Raw genomic sequence first — 22,014 nt, forward strand, 5'->3', positions numbered from 1 at the left:
TTTATTTTAATTTCATTAAAAGAAACAAATTTGATGAAGATGTTGGTATTTTTATAGCAAAAACAAAGGTGAAATTCTGATTGTAGTGTAAGTCAATGAGATTTTTATAACAGTGCTGGTCAGCAGACTGCTTGCATAAAAATAAATAAATAAATAAATATCATTTCTCACTGAAGGCCTATAGCTCCCAATAATCTATCTTAAGATGATGTTTAAATGCTTTGTTTTGGTTTTTTTAAATTTAAGTTTTATTTATACATTTTAAGCATTGCAAAAAAAACAAAAAGAAAATAACAGGAACAATGGGAGACAAAAAGACATGACACGTTAAAATATGTAACGGTAAAACAGCAAACAGATACACTGAAGTCCCACAAAACAGAACAAAAAACTACTATAGTGCAATCCAATAAAACCCTACATGTAAACCAACTTAGCCAGGCAACAGAAAATTATTATATTGGCTGCATGGTGATTGGTGGTGATTGGTGGGGTTCAGGTCGGGGGTGGGATCCAATCAAACACTGAAAGCAGGGTCAAGCTGGAGAGTTTGGACATGGTCACAATGGGTTCCCAAAGCTTGACAAAGATAGCACTATTGCAAAGAGAGTATAAGAAATAAAAACATCTCTAACCCAGCGAGTGTGAAAGGGTGAGGGCTCTTCCAATTCAACTGAGTTAACCGCCTAGCCAAAAGAGTTTAAAAAAGGCCACTAAGTCTGAGAAATAAGAAAGCAAAGAATGGCCAGGCTGGAGAACCTCAAATAAGAAGGAATTGGTAATTGTAATTGACAAAGTGGGATTTCCACAGAGGTTGGCTGCATGACAATGAGACAAACATTTGCTTCTAAAAGGAAAACAGGGCAGGGCATGCAGGGCCAGAACATGAATTAAAGTGGCTGAACCAGAATGACACCTGTCACACTCTGGGTCAATAGATGCGAGCTAAGACCAGTGGGCTTTCTGAACCACATGATTCTGTGATGAGAGCAAAGAGAGGAGGAGTAAACCCTGTTTAAGACTGCCTTCCATGTCTCCTCGTTGATGTCAAGGTCTAGAGACCAGACAATGCAGGTTGTCGGAAAATTGCAAATTAACGATTATATGTATTGCTTACTTTTCTAATCAAAAACAACATTGATATTTTTTTCCTCGCACTGTAGTTTTAACTGTAGGGGTCAAAACATATAATGTAATCAGTGGCATATAAGTTAGCCCTGGGCCCCTTATAAAATTGTTTTAACAGGCCCCTTCCGTTGAAATCACTTTCCCCGGGCCCAAGCTGCGGGCCACCCAATCCGCCCGGGCCAATATGAACATGCATACGCCACTGAATGCAATGTAACACAATGATGATTGAGAGAGAGAACCACAAAGCCACAAACGGTCCTCAAAAGATGTATCGTATTTGATACATTTTAGCATGGGTTTTCTAATCAAAATAACAATTCTTGAATTGTTATTCAATACATAACCAGCCAGTGTTCAAAACTATCTGCTTGTCTTAGCTCGATTCAAAGCGGAATAGGTGAATATAGGTGGAGAGGAATAGAGCCAATTCAAAGGATGCGGACTGAGAGGCCATGAATGATTAGGGCCAATGGAGGGAATGTGGTCTTCTCTTTACGACAAGTGATGATATGCCTTATAGCACTTTCGTGGAAAATCATTAAAATGGTGTACACTCACTGACATGAGATGAAGACTTGATCAGTCTTTTAAAAATAGCTATGGAGTGGGTTACACATTCATAAAGGCTGTTGGCATTAAAATGTCCTGATGTGAAATCATTGCTGGGATTGATGAGTGCACCTTTAACTTAATATCAGAATGAACTTATGTGCCCCCATCCAATTGAACTCCTAAAGGAGCGGCCGCCTTGGATGCTCTGGATTCAGTTCCCAATGAAAAGCTGCTCCCTGGGATAAAGTGAAGTGTTCGGCTGGTCGTGTGATCTAACACGTCAACCCCCATAAGGCAGTCCTCCATGTAAATTATAGCAGCTGAATCTTATGCAAGTCAAGTGTATTACACATTTCTGAATATGTAAAACATGTTTTGAGAAGAAATTATTGTACTTGTTTACAATAGCATTAGGCTACATCTGCTTACTGTTTCTGAAAGATTACATTCAGGGGACCAATATTGCTCAGCTGAGGAATTTCTTACAGGCCTTTAATCAGGCTGTAACTGAAACGGCAATTTCTGGTGATGGAAAAACAGCGCAGATAAAATGAAATGAAGTGCATTCCCATAGGAAACAGTGGCGGTAGAGTGTGTGCCTCTCTGTCGCCGCCAGTTGGTGTTTTTCAGCAGCGCATCACCCGCTGATGCTCTGATGCTGCGCTGTGATTGGCCGCTGACTGTCACTTTCTTATGTTTGCCAGTCCCTGCTTCTGTATTGTGCTGCGCGTGCAGCAGGGATCTGCACTGTCCTCCACTCTCAGAAATCCTGAACTTAAAATCTAATTAAGGCTGTCGACAACAGGAATTGTTTTCTGTTTTTTAAATAATTATTTTTGCGGACTGCAAAATGACAATAAGATCAGACCGAGACCATGGACAACATTATCGGCCACGGATGTCCTGCCTTAAAAAGGTAAAGTTCATTACGTTAAGGCAAAGTTAGCAAGTGATGATTTATTTAGTTTATTGATCTATTATTGAACAATTAACTCCCTTTTAAAGACCTTACTTTATAATTAACTATTTGTATTGTTAAGTCTGTTTGCTGTTGTAAATATAGGCCTACCCCAATACAATGCCTGGTAGAGTTTCATCAATTCATACAGTACATTTACATTTACTTTCCAACACTTCATTTTTTAATGATATAATAATAACAACTATAATATGTGATTCTAACAGTGTCATGATTCAAATGAAAACCAAAAACTCAAACAAATAGAATATCCAAATATATAACTGTATTTTTATTTTCTTGCTGTTTCTGTATCCTGTGTTTATTCTTAGCTTCTTGGAGAGATTTTATTCATTGAAGAGATTCACTCTAAAAGAGCTTTCTGGTTCAAATCCAATTAGCCTGGCATGATGTCACATCTGACAGCTTGCCTTAAGAACTGCGAAAGGCCACGGAAGTTGCCATAGTACAGGAGTGTCAAACTCATTTTAGGTCAAAGACCAGACTGGACTAACTGTTACCTGTAACAAAAATGTATTTTAGTTGTTACCCTTGCAGAGCTCATGTATATGCTTATAAGTGTAATGTATAAAAATGTTCATTAGGGAATAATAATCAAATATAACGATACAAGGTTGTTTTTTATTTAGGTCAACAGGCCCTTCCCTGCTGACTTATAATAAACTATTGATTTTAAAAGATAGTTTTAAAATGTATGGGTTTATACATCTATAGTATGAAAACTATTAACAAATATTTAATGCCACACAATTTGGGAAAATAAACAGGCAAGGTTTTCTCATGCTATTCTATGGCCTTGTCTTTGAAACCTCTGCCATAGCACAACATCTACTGGAAAAAATATATTTATAAATATGCAGGATTTGTGATATTTGTAAATTTGTCTTGTAAGGAAATCTTGGTAATGCTTCCTTTTACTGTACAGTACTTACAGTGTACTTACAGTGTTAGAAAGTACTGGCTAATATAAGGTAAGTACATGGGTTAGGGGTAGGTTTAGGGGTAGGTTCACGGTTAGTATCTAGTTATTACCCAGTAATTGTGATTACTACAATAAGTACATAGTATGGGTAACAGGACTGTAAAAAGAAGTATGTGGGACGGGTCAACATGTACAGCTGAAGCTCATTCTGAAATGTGACGGACAGTCATGACTGATTTTCACTGCTTCAGCTATATTTTGTTAAATATAGTTGTTGTGAACTCTATTTCCTGCATTTATCTTCAAAAGTTGTGACACTGCCCTTTCTTGAGCATTGTATTGTATCCTTTAGCACTTTCATCTATATATTAACTTCTTATATTTTAATTTATATATTAAACAAACTTCCTGAATTTCACAGTTGGAGGCCGTAGTGGTTCAGATGCAGGACCCATCGACTGGAGTGAAGGGATCAGAACAGAAGCTAAATGTTACAACCATTCCCCATGCAATCGTTGGTGAGTTTGTAATGGAGTCTTGCTGAATCTTAACACTGTTCACAGATCACCATGCATTGTACACTGTACATTCCCTTTCGGTCTATATACAAACACAAGCTATGTGCTGCCAGATCATAATCTGACGGCACTGGCTATATACAGCAGACTTCAATTGGATGAGACCTTTACTACTTTAGGTTCCCAAGTTGCTCTTTAATCTCTGCAAGGGTTGTCGACAAATCTAGCGAGCCAGGAACTTTAACTTAAAGGGGTCATGAACTGGCTTTTTACATTTTTTTATATTGTTTTCTGAGGTCAACTTATGATGTTCGCTTGGTTTTTACATAAAAAAACATCAAAATTAATAAGTAATAGGCTATTTTCTTCCCTAGTTTTGGGAACGCTCGGTTTTTAATGGGCGTCTCGCATTGAAGACTTGGAAGTAAACACCCACTGCTGTGAGTGAATAACAGTTATATTATGAGTTTCTGTCTTGATCCGGTTTGTCATCATGAGGTAGGCATCTATGTTATTTAGCTATGCGTGTAATGCGCGAATCGGTGGGCGGGGCTAAAGTAGGCATTGATCTTCTTCTGTGGGGGGGGGGGTGTTTTATCCTCTTTGACGTCATAGTTCCCCCCTTTTAAAAACGAGTCGTTTGCTGAGCCTGGTGTCAATAAGAGCTTTTATTGGACTAACAAGTTTTCAGTTCTGAAACTTACAGGATATTCTTATAATATAATGACCTCTTAGATGTCAAAAGCTTAGGAAAATTTGATTTCTCAGTTCATCACCCCTTTAATTTTACATGTAACTGGGTCTTATAGTAATAAGCTTGAGATTTATAAAGCACAAATGTTCAAAATTCATGAACATTTTCATTTTCTATAACATTTCATCACAATTTAGTGTCATACACTGACATGCTTAAAAATGAGTTGTATGTAATGTAATGTAATACTTTTATTTTACTTTAATTCAATTTAACTTCTTTACTTTTTACTTTATAACACTTCTTTACTTTATAAAAAACACTTAATTACTTTATGTGCTATTTTTAGAGTTGTCATGATAGTTTCTGCTTGTCTGATAGGTCAGGACATTGTTGCATGGATCTCCAAACATATGAGCATGGACAATGATGGTAACTGAAAATATATTGTTTTAAATAATTAATGGTCTAAAAATATCATTTAAATGTGTTTGAATACATTACTCAGCTCAATAATATCATTGAATACCCTTTGGCAGAGGCTCAAGCATTTGGAACAATGTTAGTGGCATTCGGCTACATCTACCCTCTGCAGGATCACAAAAAGCTTGTCCTCAGACCAGATGGCAGTTTGTACCGCTTTCAGGTAATTGTGTCAGTAGACCTTGTGTCTTTAATTTATTTAAATAATGGTGAATAGTAATCAGTTGACCTTTCCCCTCTGTCCAGACCCCCTATTTCTGGCCTGTGCAGAAATTGAAAGCTGAGGACACCGATTACGGTTTGTAATATTCTGCCTATTCACAAACATCTGGCTGCAGAAGGAAAAAACACATCACATAAAGAATTTATAACAATTTTTTTGAAGTGTGATTTATAATTACAATTTAAAATGAATCTGTATATGATGAAAAGCTGCTGACCAGAGGTCTTTCATTTACCTATTTAAAGAAACATGCTTGTATGTCACCATCTTCTAATAAAAGTATTTTCTGTCACTAAAGCAATTTATCTGGCAAAGAGAAACATTCGAAAAAAGGGAGCACTTGATGCTTATGAACAGGTACGTAAAAATGTTAATTTGATAACTCATTAGTGAAGCTATTGTTTTGTAATAAAAATATGATTCTAATCATTTTAAAGTCAGCATGAAATAGACTTTGTTATAGTCTTTTCTTCCCTATTGTGATGTATATATTCGAGTGAAACTGCTTCTCAAACAAGAAAAAATGTAGGGCAGGACTTGAATTTTTCCATTGGGAATTGACTGAATAGTTGGATGGTGTGGCTTTCTGTTGCTGTGTGAAAACGTCATCAGAGATGAGATGTCACTACAAAATTGTGGGAAAGTTATTTTGATTAAAGATTACGAGGGCACTTTAATTTAAAAAAAAAATGATGTGAACAGATAAATTATTTATAATAAATACTACAGTATTTTAGAAAAAGAAAACAATTTAGGGCAGGACTTCTATTCGTTAGTTGTTGATTGAATGGAGGCAGATCTGAATGTGAGCTTGCAGTTGTACGAAAGTTTTATATACGTCACCAGAGAGAAGTTTGTTGCTTTAAAATTACAGGGTCAATAAATAAATAAATAGATAAATGGGTGAATCATTCACAATAGGCTTTATGCCGAATGTCACATGACCAAACAGGAAAACAGGTCTCAACGCATCCGCTTGTGGGAAAAAGTGATAATGGCAGTATGAACTGACCGGCGATATCTGAGTTGTTTTAGTCACATTTTAATATTTCATGTTTGTGAGAAGTGGACATCGGTAATTCTCATTTTTTGAGAATTACCGGCGTCTTGAGAAAAAACGTTTTATATTTAACCAAGCACACACAATGCAACCTGTTTTATGGAAATTTGTTTTGCATAAATAAACCAATAACATGCATTTAGAAAGTAAATAGGGTGAATGTCAATTTCCTGTCGACTTTAATGACATTATGAAGCAACATTTTTGTGTATTTTTACAGGAGGAATACAACAAACTCCACAAATGGATGAACCACAAATGGGATTTTATTGTGATGCAAGCTAAAGAGCAGTACCAGTGAGTTTCTATACTCTTCTGCTGTCTTTGCAAATGCGCATAGTCACTAGTTCTTCAGTCTTTTCAGTGTCCATCAGCTATATTTCTGTCATGTGGTTGGTCCTTTTACTTCCTTTTTTAGGACTATCATGTTATTAGTGCTTGCTTGATTTAATTGTGTTCTGTTTTTTTCAAGGGCTGGGAAGATGCGTCAGAAGGCAGACAGAGTTGTGTTTGACTGTCAGGAGAGAGCCTACTGGATTGTCCACAGGCCTCCAGTAAGTGGTCGGCAGTAGCTGCTAGTAATCAGTTGCTTTGAAGACACTATGATGAAGATACAGTTTCTTTTCTTATATGTGTCTACAGCCACAAACACACAGTGCTATGGATGTCCTGGATCGTCATATTGACCCTAATGCAGAGGAGGTAACTGGTGAGTTTCCATGTGAGCCCTCAATAGTCACCACACGTACTCATCCAGAGCATCAATAATGACTGATGTGACAGTTTATTATGAAATTAAAACGGTACCAAAAATGAAAAATCTGTCATCAGTTATTCATACTCATATATTTTAAAACACTTATGACTTTCTTTAATCTGTAGAACATAAAAAAATAATATATTTTGACTGTTGGAACCAAAAGGCATTGAACCCAATTGGCACCTATTCTGTGGATGAAACATGGAGGCAACTCTCAAAATCCTATTTTATTGGTCACAGGAACATTTTGGTACAGCATGATGTGAGTTGGGTAAACTATCCCTTTTAATGCTTATGTTACTATGGAAGGGACTCCATTGGTAAGACTACTGAACGCAGTGTGGTTTGAAAGGCTCTTACTATAGAGCCGATTAGCAGTGTGTCTGTCTCAGTCCTGGGCTGGACATGTAGATTCTCTCACAATCTTCTTTGCGATTTAAGAGGATTTTTGACCTGCTGATCTTTCGAGGAGATCCCCATCACTCACCGCCCCTTTCCCCTCAAAGGGCCTGTTGGAAATACACAAGGGCAGCTTATCATTAAATTACTGTTTTGCGGCTGCTTCTGTGGATAACTTGCAAATATACAATTTATTTTAAACTAGGAATGAAATATTGAACACTGAGCAAAGGTCAAATCAAGTCAAATATATTTATATAGCGCTTTTTACAATACAGATTGTATCAAAGCTGCTTCACAATATCAATCAAGACAACTTAACAGTGTTTGTCTATTCATGGGAAAAAAAGACAATCAAGTTTGGTAGAGGTGATCAATGATGGGTCATTTAATTTGAATATCCCCAACTGAGTAATGATGCTAAAATTTTAGCCTTGCATCACAGGAATAAATTGCATTTAAAATTAAAACAGAAAAGAGACGTTTTAAATTCCAATAATATATTACAGTGTTACTGTATTATTGTAACCTTGGTGAACATAAGATTCTTCTTTCAAAAACATCAAAACCCCAAACATTCGAACAGTTGTGTATCTGTCATGATCAATCATAATAATATTATGTAACCTTATAATATGTTGTGTATATAACTCTGTTTGACTGCTTTGAGAGATAAGACCGTGAATCTGTTGGTGTGACTGTTTCCTTTTCTCTCTTTCCTTTCCACACAGATTTGTACGAATACTTCAGTACACACTCACAAACATGAGAGAGCACAAACTATCCTTTCCTTCCTTGAATATCATAGAAACACTCAGAAATACTATATGTGTGTGCAAGTGTGTAAATATAGTGTGCCACAATTTATCCTTGTAATTTAGACTGTGTCTATATGTAGTTGCTTGTGCTTGTTTGTGTTTGGCAAGATACTTTGTATGTATCACACTAATACTGTATATCACTTGTGTTTGGCAGAATAGCATGTGTGGTGTCTTATCAGAAACATTTCATAACATGTAACAGGATGTTGTTTCTCCATCTTTTTCAGAAAAAAACCTACGATTATTATAGAAGAATCGTAAGTGACATTGATTCTTTACACACATTTAGAGTATTTTAATGAATGATATTGATTAATTGGTTCCAACTGTATATTTTAGATCATCTACACACAACAGGCTGTCATGAGGTCAAGAGTCAAGTCTACAGTATCTCTTGGAGCGTAAGTCAAAATTAGCCCACCAAAACAGAGCAGTTGCCGCTATCAATTTTAGTTGTCACCTAAATTCATGGGCTTTTTTTTTTTCTAAATATCTTTTTCTTTACATTCAGCCTGGTCAAGTATATGGCGACATTTATGAACCATGACCCGTTCCTCGTGCCCTGCCTCCCTAGTAATCCCTGGCAAACGGATGATGACTCTTATTGGGAGTTGAACATGGCAGAGTAAGATTCCCTGAGAGCTTTCTAAACAAATTATAGTTAAATTCATTCATTTTTAAAGTTACACTATATAGCTTTGTTTTGTTTAATGTTTACAAAAGTTATATAATGTCGAGCTAGTGCATCATAAATCCATCTTCCAAACTGTGCTTTTGTCGGTACGCCTATAAGTGTTCATGTTTGGGCTATTTTAGACTGGGCGGGACGACGAGATAAGAGATAAGCAGTTCCGGCTATTGGAACTGCAGTTATTGCAGTTTTGTTTATGAATGGTTTAGTTCAACCAAAAATGAATATTCTGCCTTTAATTATTTCTCACTCTCATGCCGTTCCAAGACTTCCGTTCATCTTCGAAACACAAATGATGATCTTTTTGATGAAATCTGAGAGCTTTCTGTCCCTCCATTGACAGCCTACACAACTACTACTTTCAAACCCAGAAAGGTACTAAAGACATCATAAAAGTAATCCATGTGACTACAGTGGTTTAACCTAAATTTTATGAAGCGATGCAACTTAAGTTGTGCAAAAAAACATAATTTACCACTTTATTTACAAAATATGAATCTCCTACTCAGGTTCACGAGAGCACTACGACACATGCGTGACGTTGTGTGAAGACGCGTTGGAGATTTAGCTTTCTAAAAAAAAATTATAGAGCTTTATAAATTTGAGGTTGAACCACTGGAGTCATGTGGATTAATTTTATGATGTCTTTAGTACCTTTCTGGCCCTTGAAAATGGTAGTTGTGTAGTAGACTGTCAATGGGGGGACAGAAAGCTCTCAGATTTCATCTAAAAGATGTTCTTTGTGAAGATGAGCGAAAGTCTTACGGGTTTGTAATGACATGAGGGTGAGTGACCAAAAGTGAAAATTCTGTCATTAATTTAAACTATAAACTTTAACCATTAGAATGGCAAAAGTTACACAATGTAACTTTATATGACTTTGGTGTAATATATTTTTTACAGTGTTGAAGTTCCCACAAAGATGAGAGTGGAGCGCTGGTCCTTTAGCTTCTATGAGTTGCTCAATGACCCACGAGGCCGTGCAGACTTCAAAATTTTCCTGAAGAAGGAATTCAGTGGTTTGTGAATATTTAATTAATGCTTTGACTAATAGTTGGTATAGAGAAGAAAATGTCTATTATGATCATTATCTATCATATCTGTCAAACAAATGATTTAGACCACCATTGTGAACTGGAAAAAACACTTTTGAGGATTACTTTTATGGTGTCATTTTTGTATTATTTATGTACTATTATAGTATGTATTAATATTTTGAATTAGCTTTTATTGGTATATTTTAGTTGTCATTTTAATTTTAGTCATTTTGCTATGTGCTTTTGTCATTCTATTATTATGTTTTAATATTATGTTTTCTATTATTATGTTTAAATATAACATATTACTAAGTTTATGTTATAGTTATATTTTATTTTATTTCAGCTTTATGCCATTTAACATGAATGATTTTAATAGTTTTGACAGTTCCAGTGCTTATTTACTTTCATTATATATCTTTGTAATTTATATGTTTGTGAAACAAAATGAGGGTAAGTAACAGAATTTCCATTTTTTTTAGGCAAACTATTTATATTAGTTATTGAATGTGTTTTTCATCTTTTCATTTTCACTGCAGGTGAGAATCTGGCTTTCTGGGAAGCCGCTGAGGAGTTGAAATGGGGCACAGCAGCTTCTATGTCAGAGAAAGCAGAACACATTTTCAAGTCAGATACACATTATTTTTGCACATTATTGCTTTACATGTATTTTTCATGGCAGGCCTCCATTTCTCAACATCTGATTTTTTTTATAGAACCTTTTTGGCCCCAGGAGCACCACGCTGGATCAATATTGATGGCAGGACAATGGGTATTACAGTAAAGGGCCTGGAGCATCCTCACCGATATGTACTGGATGGTGCTCAGACCCACATCTTCATGCTGATGAAAAAGGTGCGATTGTATTCTCGCCTCTATTTTTTTGATGGACACTTGCATTCTGTATGCTTTGTAATAGAGATGAAATGCTATGAAATTTCATACAGTAGTGCGATTACAGTGACAAAATGACAAAATTGCTAGGCTCTCTGAAATTGCCTACCCTACCTTTAACGCTGTACAGTATTTACTGCAAGTCTCTTCAGATCGCAGTATGGTTTGATGATAATTATAATATGAAGCGGTATTACTAACTGTTGAGATTTTAACTTACTAATAAATTTGTTTAAAAAAAAAAGAAAAGCTGTACACTGGACATTTCTGAACTCTGTATTTGTTATTTAGGATACCTTTTATCGCTACCTGAAGTCACCAGTTTATAAGGAAATACAGAAAAAGGCCATTTCACCAGTGCCACACAATTTCAGGTAAGTCAGTTTGTTTTGTGTGTATATGCGTTTTCATCCTCTTCAGCTAGTACATTTTGCTACTGATTGTCTTTATTGCAATTCTACACAACTACTCATTTATATAAAACATGTCACCAAACCCGCAGTATTTTGCCATAAAAAGACCTGTTCTCCCCCATTTAGTGATACCCAGCTGGAGCAAAACAGCAGGAGCCGCAGGCAGAGCATCAGCCCCATCATCACCTGGCAAAAGGAGCAGGAAGAGAAAGCCAAGGCAGAAGCTGCATCTGGACCCGTAGACATTAAAAAACTGATGGCCAGCAAACTAGATCGCAAATAGAAAGAGACAAAGATGCATGCTGGAAAATGCTTTACTTAATAATCTGACTAATTAAAAGAGATCCTTAAAATGTTTCTTGACTTTTTTGGGTGCTCTGCATGTACATATCGATACAAAGTCTCACAACGAGCTAAACTTAAAGGAGTAGTTCACTTTAAAAAAAACTTTTGCTGATAATTTACTCACCCCCAGCCCCATGTCATCCAAGATGTCAATGTCTTTCTTTCTTCAGTCGAAAAGAAATTCCAGGATTTTTCTCCATATAATGCACTTTAATGGGAACCAAACGGTTCAAGGTCCAAAAGACAGTTTCAGTGCAAACTGCAAACTGTTCAAAGGGCTTTAAACGACACCAGACGATGAATAAGGGTCTTATCAAGCTAAACGGTCAGTCATTTCAAAAATAAATAAAAAAGTTTAAGTGTTTATAAGTTCTTGCCTCTCCTGTTTGAACTCAAAATGAACGAATCTTTTTTTGAGTCATTTGGTTCATTCAACGAACTAAGTGAACAAATTGACTCGGAAAAAGATTCATTCATTTTGATAAACGAGTTCGAACAGGAGAGTCACAAACGCACATTACAGAACAGAGCAAAGCGAGCATTTGAGCTTATAAAACTTAAACTTTGTTATTTATTTATTAAATGAGGGATCATTTCACTTGATAAGGCCATTATTCATGGTCTGGTATCGTTTAAAGCCCTTTGAACAGTTTGCACTGAAACTGTCTTTTGGACCTTGAACTGTTTGGTTCCCATTGAAGTCCATTATATGGAGAAAATCCTGTAATGTTTTCATCAAAAACCTTAATTTCTTTCCGACTGAAGAAAGAAAGACATGGACATCTTGGATGACATGGGGGTGAGAACTTCTCCTTTAAACTTCTTCCATTAAATTAACTGAACACATAATTGCTACCAAATATAAAAAATAACAGTAAAACATGACATCAGTGTACATATCACTGCCGAATAGCTAGTTCTAATAATTTGTATTGCTGCATCCAAATATGTTTTTGTAGCTGGCTAAATTCTGTAACAAAATGACATATTCTCGGGTTAAATTATACACGTGGAATGGATGACTGCTGTGAAATGAGCTGCTTTTTCAGATCACATTTGCTTTTGCACAGGGATTTTTTTCATCCAACACAAAGATTACATTACCTTCAATTGCTCTCCATATAACGTTAGCAGTTTCCCATTATCATGTGAACGTTTTGTATGTGTGCAGTAGTCATGGCGATACCTATATCTCTTACTGTAAAACAATATAAGACGGCGTGTTCATTGGTGCAGTATTGTATGGTGGTTGTAACAGTGCTTGCAGTGTTGGAGAAGCATTACTTATGCTAACCAAAAAATGTTTAAATTAAATATACACAAGCAAAATCTTAATAAGGGTAACTAACTGAGGATTAGAGCTAAACTATACATTTACACCCAAATTCACTTAACATATTAAATCAGAATAAAATAATTAAATGCCACTAAATAATAGAAAATGTGCTAATGGCACTTAGAGGCTTTTGCACCTGAACTCTTCAAATACAAAGTAATGTTCAATTAATCTTTCCCTTTTTATTAATGCTTTGCTTTGAAATTTCTCTTTATATTATGTGATTTTGAAAGAATAAGCAACACAGAACAAAGTTTTTACATTTCCAAATGTATTTTAAATATTATTTGACATAGTGTTGTACTCGGTTAAAAAAAACAAACAACTTTATAAAAGTTTATTTGGCCATGCCAGAAAGCCAGCCTAATTTAAAGAGAGAAGGGGCTGCGGACTCCTCTTCTTGATCTGCCAACTGTCTGAAGAGATTTCCTGGCCGGAAACTGTCATGTGGAGCAGAAGCAGAGGAGGGTGCCACCTAAAAATATATATATACATAAATATAAATATATCAATTGCCTTAAAAATGGATTTGCATCTCAAAGCAGGTACAGAGCCCTGAATAGTTTTTCACAGTTAGAGCCAAAAATTGTCACCACAAGCAGAAGATTTAGCAGGTTTAAAGCCAGTGGAGAAATCTGTAACTACATGATGCTTTTTTGCTTATGATACAGAAGTATTAAACTCAAGTGCTCGGGTTTCATTCACAAAGCATATCAGCTGATGCAATCAGAGTGAATCAAGTTCTTGTCAAGTAAAAGTCCAAAACTATGCACTGCAAGCTCACTGCAAAAAAATGTAGTAGCACCACGCAATATGACGTCACCTATCGCCTTGAGATCCAGCATCTCTTCTGCTAGGCCACGTAAAACTGGGAGCATTGGTAGAAAGTGGCTCATTTGCAAAGGCATGATAACATAAAGTCTTTTTTCAATGAAAATCAATAAATATGTTTCTTTTAAACATACCAGAAGAGGTATTTTACACAAATGTTTAACCAACCTACCAGTGATCTAGTGACATCTGCTCCACGTGTGGCTGAATTAGTCTTGCGAGAGTTTGTCATACTCAGTGGCAGCAAACCAAACCTTGAGGGGGGGAGGAATGTATAATTATATATTTAAATACACTAAATTGAATTTTTTTTAAATTAAAAACTAAATGAATGGATGAAATTACTACATTTCGCAAAAATAATTTAATTATAATTAATTAAAATATAATAAAAAACAATATGAGAAATTTTCCATTTTTATTTGCAAAAATATACAAGTATAATTTTACTCATCTAAATATGAAGTATATGTATATACTTCATGTATATGTATATAATATATGAAGTTTCCAACATAAAATATATTTTTATTATCTTCACGCAGCATGATAGCAATTAACTATCCATAAATAACAATGAGTTAAACAGTGTGAAGGGCAAGAGCTTTACACTCACCGGATCTGGCTGCTAGCCAAGGGAAGGATGTTGTATGGTTCCTGAGAGTTGATATTGTTGGTCCTAGAGGTAAACTGCTTCTCTGTGCCAGTCAACAATCCTAAAAGCACCTAAAGAACAACATTAGACAAAACAATATTCAATACAAAAAAGACGACAAACATTATGCCAATCTAAATCACATAAGAACAGGCCAATTGAAATGAAAACAGGGTTAGTGGGAGATATGCTCACAGAAGTCCTTTGTGAGAGCCGGTTCAGGTTGCTGTTCAGATGTGGAGTGAAAACATCCAGGTCAAATGGATCAATGTGACTTTCCAGGGAGTCACAGACCTGCTGGATCCTTTAACAAACAGCAAGAATGAAGGAAAAGTGTAAGATGTCATAAGCTATTCTTGATGTAATCGGTTGTGCTTTGTTTTAAAGTTGGAAGGTCATGCTATGATTGTGTTTTTATGATAGATCTTTGCTGTTACTTCCTGAAAACTTGTGCCCATCCTCAGCTTGTGAACAGGTTACCTTGGGTCTTGGTGAGAACGGGAACTCCTACCCTCTTCGAGACGGGACCCTAGAGTGGCACTGAGATACCGAAGGTCAAACAACAGCTGCAAAGCTCTGTTCTGGGTCATGGGGAGGCCTGCATCCTGCAGAGAGACAGGGAGGAAAGAACGGCATGAGACAGAACAACAAACATTTGGTTTTTGGAATTATTCCATTACAACGGTGACTGAAAAGAAAGAATGGAAGAATAAGGGAGAGATTTAATCGATCGCCTCACCTTGCTCTGTGTGTTCTGAGTGAGTCTTTCATACTCACTCACCACCTGGTCTAGACAACTCCGCAAGATGTCCAACAGAGTGACCTTTGGTAACGCGTGACCTCCAACTCTATTGACCTCAAGGCACAAATGGAAGAGTAACGACTGAACATACCATGATGGCTGTAGAGAGAGAGAGAAAAGAAAATGGCAAACAATTATTTTACAATTAATATGAAGACATCCTTTCTATTCCATACAACACTGTGCAATACATAATCCAGAAGGCCACAAGGGGGTGCTAAGGAGCGCACAAAAAAAATAGTATAATGCAAGTATTATACAAAACGTAGGATTTTATGAAATAATTAAACAAATAATTAAATAAAACATTTACAAAATTGTAAAACAGATTAACTGCTATTATTCTAGTCTGTAAAAATAAGAAACTATTAGAGATTTGGCACTGAAAAGTTTGAAAACTCTGTATACAATAAGGTATAAGAAATTGTGTATCCCACATTAGGTCTCCTTAATGTATATATTAAAGTATTCATGTTGGTTACGTTTCCTTTTACTGTACAGTACTTACAGTGTACTTACCTATAAAGTACTGGCTAATATAAGGTAAGTACATGGAACAGGGGTAGGTTCAGGGTTAGTACTAGTTATCACCCAGTAATTGTAGTTACTAAAATGAGTACATAGTATTTACATGGGTAACTGGACTGTAAAAGGAAGTGTTACCTTCATGTTAATAATAATAATATTATTAATAAAAGGAGAAATGTAGTTGTTACCTGGACAGGAAGGCGTATTTTGGACATTATACTGTTGCCTGACTCGGTTTCTTCCGGTATTTCAAGTTCCTCCCAATTAGTTGCAGTCCCCAGGATGGATCCAGCAGTTCCTGCATGGAGAGTCGCAGCAAAGCTACCCACAAGTGCCTGAAATGCATTTTTAAGCATTAATAAGCATTAAAAAGTTAAAAGACATCTGCCTTAAATATGTACTCTGCATAAAAATGCTACTATCGAGCATTATCAAGCTGGTGAATGAAATCTGTTGATTTCCTGTCCTCAGAATGTTTCGTATCGTCTTCATAATCTTACCCTGGTGAGTGCCGAGCTCCAGATCCCATAGGCCTCCATGCTGCAGGAAAGAAGTTCCTCTTTCAGACAGCTCCACTTAGCCTGAGCTGGGCTGACGTCCGCTGCCTTGGCTGTGCTCCCTTTACCCAACTTCTTGCCCTGTCGTGGGGTGCCTCTGTTCACCGGGTCCATGCCTCCCTGCTTTCCCAGGATGCACTGTTTCAGACTAGGACACAGTTCCCCCATTGACTGGCATAGCCTGGCCATAAAAAGCACTGAACTTAACTGGCTGGGGCTTCTGGTCTGATCATGGGCATTAGTGAGTTCAGCACGAACGCTGGCAAGGACGTCCCTCACACATGCCAGGCAGTGCTCCCTAAGAATGTCCTCCACTGCTCCAGCATCCATGAAGCGGTTGATTGGAGAGCTAGTCGTCACCGGGTCCGTCTTTGAAGGCTCCTTGCCATTTTCCTCCGAGGGCAAGTAGTGCTGCAGATCATCTAGTTTGGCTTTGAGCTTGGAGTCCAGGGAGGAGCAGAAGGTCTGAACGCAGGGGGTGAGGGCCTGGGTCTTCATGGACAGGCCGCTCTTCTGCTGCGGGCTGCGTTGTGCTACACCCACCCAGGCTGTGTCGCTGAGCAGGTCGCCTTGAGATTCAGACCACAAGAAAGCTGCAACGTCACTCTCATACTGCGCCCCACGACTGAAAGTCCCAGCTGTGGCTTGACCCTGCAGATCCCGCAAGGCTGAAGACAAGAACTGTCTGGAGCTGCTGGAGATCCCTTCTGTGCCCTCCTGCGTGATCGCCTAGAGAGATCAACGGTACATACGTGAAGGAGGATATGGGTTACCTGTATATATAAACTGAAGGTTTAGAGAGATAACTGACATCGCACCTTGGATGCCAAGGCATGGTTTTAACATTCAATCTCAGGTGATTCGATCACAAGATTACAGTGGTAATTACGGGTTCCAAAACATGTACATTAAATGTGCAGTGTGTAAATTTTAGCGGCATCTAGTGGTGAGGTTGCGAATCGCAACAAACAGAAGTTACGGTGGCTGACAGGAAAAGATGTCGTCATCTGAGACAGAGAATTTAACGCTAGTGTACATAAATACAATAGTAATAATATTATATGATTATTATAATAATATTGTAATATTTTATACAATTTATACACAATATATGGAGCATATAATCATGAAAGTATCTTTAGCATATAATTTGGACATTGGAAAAGATGTTTTTCCATTTTCATTCAATAAACTAAAAAATGCACAAATTGATAGGTTATCAAAATAGTATTCAAATAATTAGAGCAACAGCCTTTCAAATTTTCATGTTTCGATGTTTCATGTTTTTTAATATTTCTATTAAAACTAACATCATAAAGTATGATAATTTTTAACTTTGAGCAATGATGGTGCTATTCTTGACTTTTCTTATGAGCATATAAAACAAAACAGCTCCTTGGACAAAATGAAATGTGATCTTGTAGTAGTAATAAACAAAGGTTTATTTTATTTTATTATTTTATTTTATACTATTGTATCAAAAATACGTACCAAAAACCGAACTGAAAACCTCATACTGAACGGTTCAATATGAATACGTCTATCGTTACACCCCTAATATATATATATACTGTATATGTATATATATATATATATATATATATATATATCCGTGTGCCTTAATAACATGTAGTACCATAATGACATGGTGAATTATGTATATAGTCAGATACACTTCTCTAATTTAGAATGGCAAACGTACTCACCTGAATACCTGCATTGGGATCACACCAGTTAAACTGGTTAAATCAGTTATGAGTACCTGAAGTCTCTGCAGGAAAAGCTGCTGCAATAGGTCATCCCACAAGGCCAGAGGGCGTTCGAGGAGGGACTGACACACAGTACTCCAGTGTTGACTGATGGACTCGCTGCTGAGCAGTTCCCACACGGCATCTCGAATCGCAGCCAGACCCTTTAGACTCTTCACGTAGACCAGAAGGCTGCTGACTCCGCTGCGGATATCCTCCTTGCAGCTATTACAAGAAAATTGAGCGTATAAAACAAATCATTTGAGAAACGTAAATGAACATTTGTAGGAGGGACATACGTATCGATCCACTGCTGCAGCGTGTCTCTGAGCTGCTCCCTCTGTATAGGCTGCGCTAGTGTCCGCAGGACAGGCTGGAAGTTCATCACTGAAGGGGGGAGGTATTTAAACCAGCTTCCTGTGCTCATCTCCTTGTCCAGAACCTTCTTATCTTTCCCTGGATTTCACAGAATATCACAAAGAGTCTTTTAGGCAAGTTATTTAGACTAAGACACATAATGTAAAAGAACAAAGCGTCATGCTGGTTTGCACAGTGACCCTCAGGGTCATAAATTAACTTTTCCATTAAAGAGGCCCTCATGTAATTGATTTACAAGGACATTTGTTGCCTTTATTAGTGTATTTTTGATTAACTTATTAAATGTATCCGTGTTAACTTTTATGTCAGACACTTAGGCCTGGTTTCACAGACAGGGCTTAGATTAAACCAGGATTAAGCTTTAGTTCAATTAGGACATTTAAGTAGCTTTTATAAAGTGTCTTAGAAAAAAACATTGCTGCTGTGCATCTTGAGACAAAACAATGGCAAATACTTATTTTAAGATATACCAGTGCGAGATGATTTCAGTTAAAACAGCTCAAGCAAGCCTAATTTACTAATAAATTAGAAACTAATTGTCTGTGTAACGGGGAACCAATTACTTCAATTACAAACTGTGTAATGCTGCTCAAAGATGGCATTCAAGTATTTAAATAAATTGGCTAAATAAAGTATCATTTAGAAAAGAAAGACTTCACATTGGTTAGTTTAGTAGCATGAAAAACAAACAGTTTTTTTAATTAGCAACAAATAAAATACCGGTACATAACGTAAGCAAAGAACATCCCCACTATGACTTCTATTGCGAGTTCTTCACGATCACAAAAGCTCCTGTTATGATCACTGAAACATCTACACTGTGAAATGAATCTCTTAATTACATCGTATCTGTACTTTGTTATTAATGATGAAAGCAGGATTTGCAAGAACTCAGTCAGTGAGCGAGCCCACTGAACAAAACTCCTTATCAAAGGCCAGTCTAAACACCTTTAATTGGCCACTGCATTCATTCATAAGCTCAAGCAGAATAGAAACATGTGGTTATATTGGTTATAATGGTCAATGCAAAAAAATGTGTAAAAAGAAAACGTGAGCAGATCTAATTTTAATGCCGCAATCAACACTTTTCATTCTTTTTTACTTTTCACTTTAATCAAGACAGCTGTAATAGATTTAGCTTATTGTGCAGGGACATTTTTTACCCACTTATCTTGAATTTGGGGGGTATTTTAGCTTCTTTTGGTGGCATTTTTGCCCCATTCATTTCTGACATAGCTGACCCCTTAAGCATCCCAATGTAATCATAAAATCAAAAACTCACCAGAAGATGTGTTGGAGGTCACATTCTCCAAGGTAGTAAAAAGAAGGCCACAGCCCAAACCGGTATCAGACACTTGGCCCTCCGGAGGCACATAAAACACAGCGTATGCCTGATACAGAGTGGTGACCAGCAGCTCCACCAAAGAACAAACCTGTGCTTTAACACCAGCACCTAAGAGAGGGAAAGAAGCATCACATCAGTATAAAAAACAACCATGTGAAAAAGTAATGACATATTCTAAATCAACCTAATAAAAGAGAACAAGCTTAACTATTCATACGCCAAAAAGGTTATTCACCATGCTGGGGCTGATTGAGCAGTTGCTGGATGGATGCTTTCCTAGCCAGTAGGAAATCAGCAAGAGCCTGTCGAGGGGAGCTGTCCTCCAGGAGCATGGTGGAGACCAGAGCTTCGGCGATCGCTTGATCAGACACCGCCCTGCCCCGCAACACAGACTTACTGTCCAATAAGATTGTAGACCTACAAATAAAAGGCAGCTAGCTTTATTAGGTAAGCGCAAACCAAAAGATGCATCTAAAAAGCATTTTGACAGCCTATAATGCAGTCCCGTGTACCTGAAATGCCCTGCAGCTGCAACCTGACGCACCAGGATGGGGAAGCGAGAGAGGACGGGGCTGTATTGATGCCCTCCGCCCTCCAAGTGTAGTTGGCTGTGAAGGTGACAGCACAGCAGGTAGAGCTGTGTGGCCTGCAGGTACTGCGAGGACTCCATTGCGCTCCAGACCCGCTCAGGGATTTCCAGAAGGAGTTTTATTTGTGATGCCATCGTGTAGAATTTTTCCTGGGACTGTTTCTGACCCTGCCAGAAAAAGAAAAAAAAAACATCTAATGAGCATTTAACAAGTGAGCTCTAACTTTAGGATTTATTGTTTATTGATAGAAACCAGGGTTATGTCTTTTTCGATGAATGCATATAAACTCTTGAATTGCCACAACTGTCAAAAATAAAATCTTACAGTGTTAACTTAAAATCCATTTGGATATTGTGTCAACACTGTAAGATTTTATTTTTGACAGTTGTGGCAATTAAACAGTTTTCATTATTTCATCTTAGAGCTATATTTTGCCAACTTTTATAACAAATATGTGACATATTGAATTTGTATTTAACGGTGACCCATGTCAATTGATTAAAACAGGAAAGCAGCAACCAAACATAGGGGAATATCTCTGACGAAGCTGAATAAATAAACTCAGAATAAATAATAGCAAAACTTGAATTTTTCTGGTATGCTGTTTGTTTTGTCCCCTTACTCCAGAATGAGAGCTTTACCTCTGCTTTGCCGCTGGACTGAGGGGCGTGTTTCGCCTGCTTCAGTTTGTGACAGTACCGGTACATGTCCTGGATGGACTGAACGACACTTTCCGAGCACTGTCTCATCTCACCGATAGTGTCAGCAGCATCGATCAAATCCCGGTAACGTTCACCGACCATCTGTCGAAGTTCCTCCTTTTTATGCTCTATCTCTCCGCGCACTTTCCTCTCGATCGCACGGATCTCATCAGTACCGTACCGTTCAAATAAAACGGTGGGGTCTTTAATCTCTGAAACCCGAAGAGACTGGGCCGGTACCGAAGCCATCTCTTTAAAACTGGGCAGATGACTGCAGAAATAAAACCCGGAAGCACGAACAGCTCTCCTTCCACGTAAACAAGGGTCAGAGGTCATTATGAAGTGAGACAGCGACCCCCTACGTGGATGTTTGGTACTACAACATACATGGTATGTTGTTTTCGACACAAACATCAAACACACACACACACACACACACACACACACACACACACACACACACACACACACACACACACACACACACACACACACACACACACACACACGCATATAATATAAATAAATATATAAATAAATAGAAAAATCACCCTTCATGTACAATAACAATCCCAGGGGAATGCACGACAGAAGATATTATTACATGTTACAAAAAAAAAA

At 37.3% G+C, this 22,014-nt stretch overlaps 2 protein-coding genes across 2 annotated transcripts; one reads left to right on the forward strand and one right to left on the reverse strand.

The window, feature by feature from the left end:
- Positions 1–2,413: 2,413 nt before the first annotated feature.
- On the forward strand, positions 2,414–12,103 carry rgs9a (regulator of G protein signaling 9a). The gene is made up of 17 exons (XM_039686611.2): positions 2,414–2,599; positions 4,006–4,102; positions 5,178–5,228; positions 5,336–5,442; positions 5,526–5,577; positions 5,801–5,859; positions 6,783–6,859; positions 7,035–7,116; positions 7,205–7,264; positions 8,770–8,799; positions 8,882–8,943; positions 9,054–9,167; positions 10,137–10,252; positions 10,810–10,897; positions 10,987–11,125; positions 11,456–11,538; positions 11,704–12,103. The coding sequence occupies exons 1-17, from the start codon at positions 2,534–2,536 to the stop codon at positions 11,858–11,860; spliced, it is 1,440 nt and encodes a 479-aa protein (XP_039542545.1). The 5' UTR covers positions 2,414–2,533; the 3' UTR covers positions 11,861–12,103.
- Positions 12,104–13,509: 1,406 nt separating this feature from the next.
- cog1 (component of oligomeric golgi complex 1) lies at positions 13,510–21,716 on the reverse strand. Its single transcript, XM_039686594.2, has 14 exons — positions 21,334–21,716; positions 20,615–20,859; positions 20,338–20,519; positions 20,040–20,210; positions 18,679–18,835; positions 18,394–18,604; positions 16,575–17,360; positions 16,263–16,409; positions 15,484–15,645; positions 15,225–15,349; positions 14,940–15,048; positions 14,706–14,815; positions 14,262–14,343; positions 13,510–13,733 (listed from the first exon to the last, which is right to left on the reverse strand). Exons 1-14 carry the CDS (start codon positions 21,640–21,642, stop codon positions 13,596–13,598), a joined length of 2,934 nt encoding a protein of 977 aa, XP_039542528.2. The 5' UTR covers positions 21,643–21,716; the 3' UTR covers positions 13,510–13,595.
- Between the last annotated feature and the right edge of the window lie 298 nt (positions 21,717–22,014).

This window comes from Pimephales promelas, chromosome 3, assembly GCF_988280905.1.
Source record: "Pimephales promelas chromosome 3, fPimPro1.hap1.1, whole genome shotgun sequence".
NCBI lineage: Eukaryota > Metazoa > Chordata > Actinopteri > Cypriniformes > Leuciscidae > Pimephales > Pimephales promelas.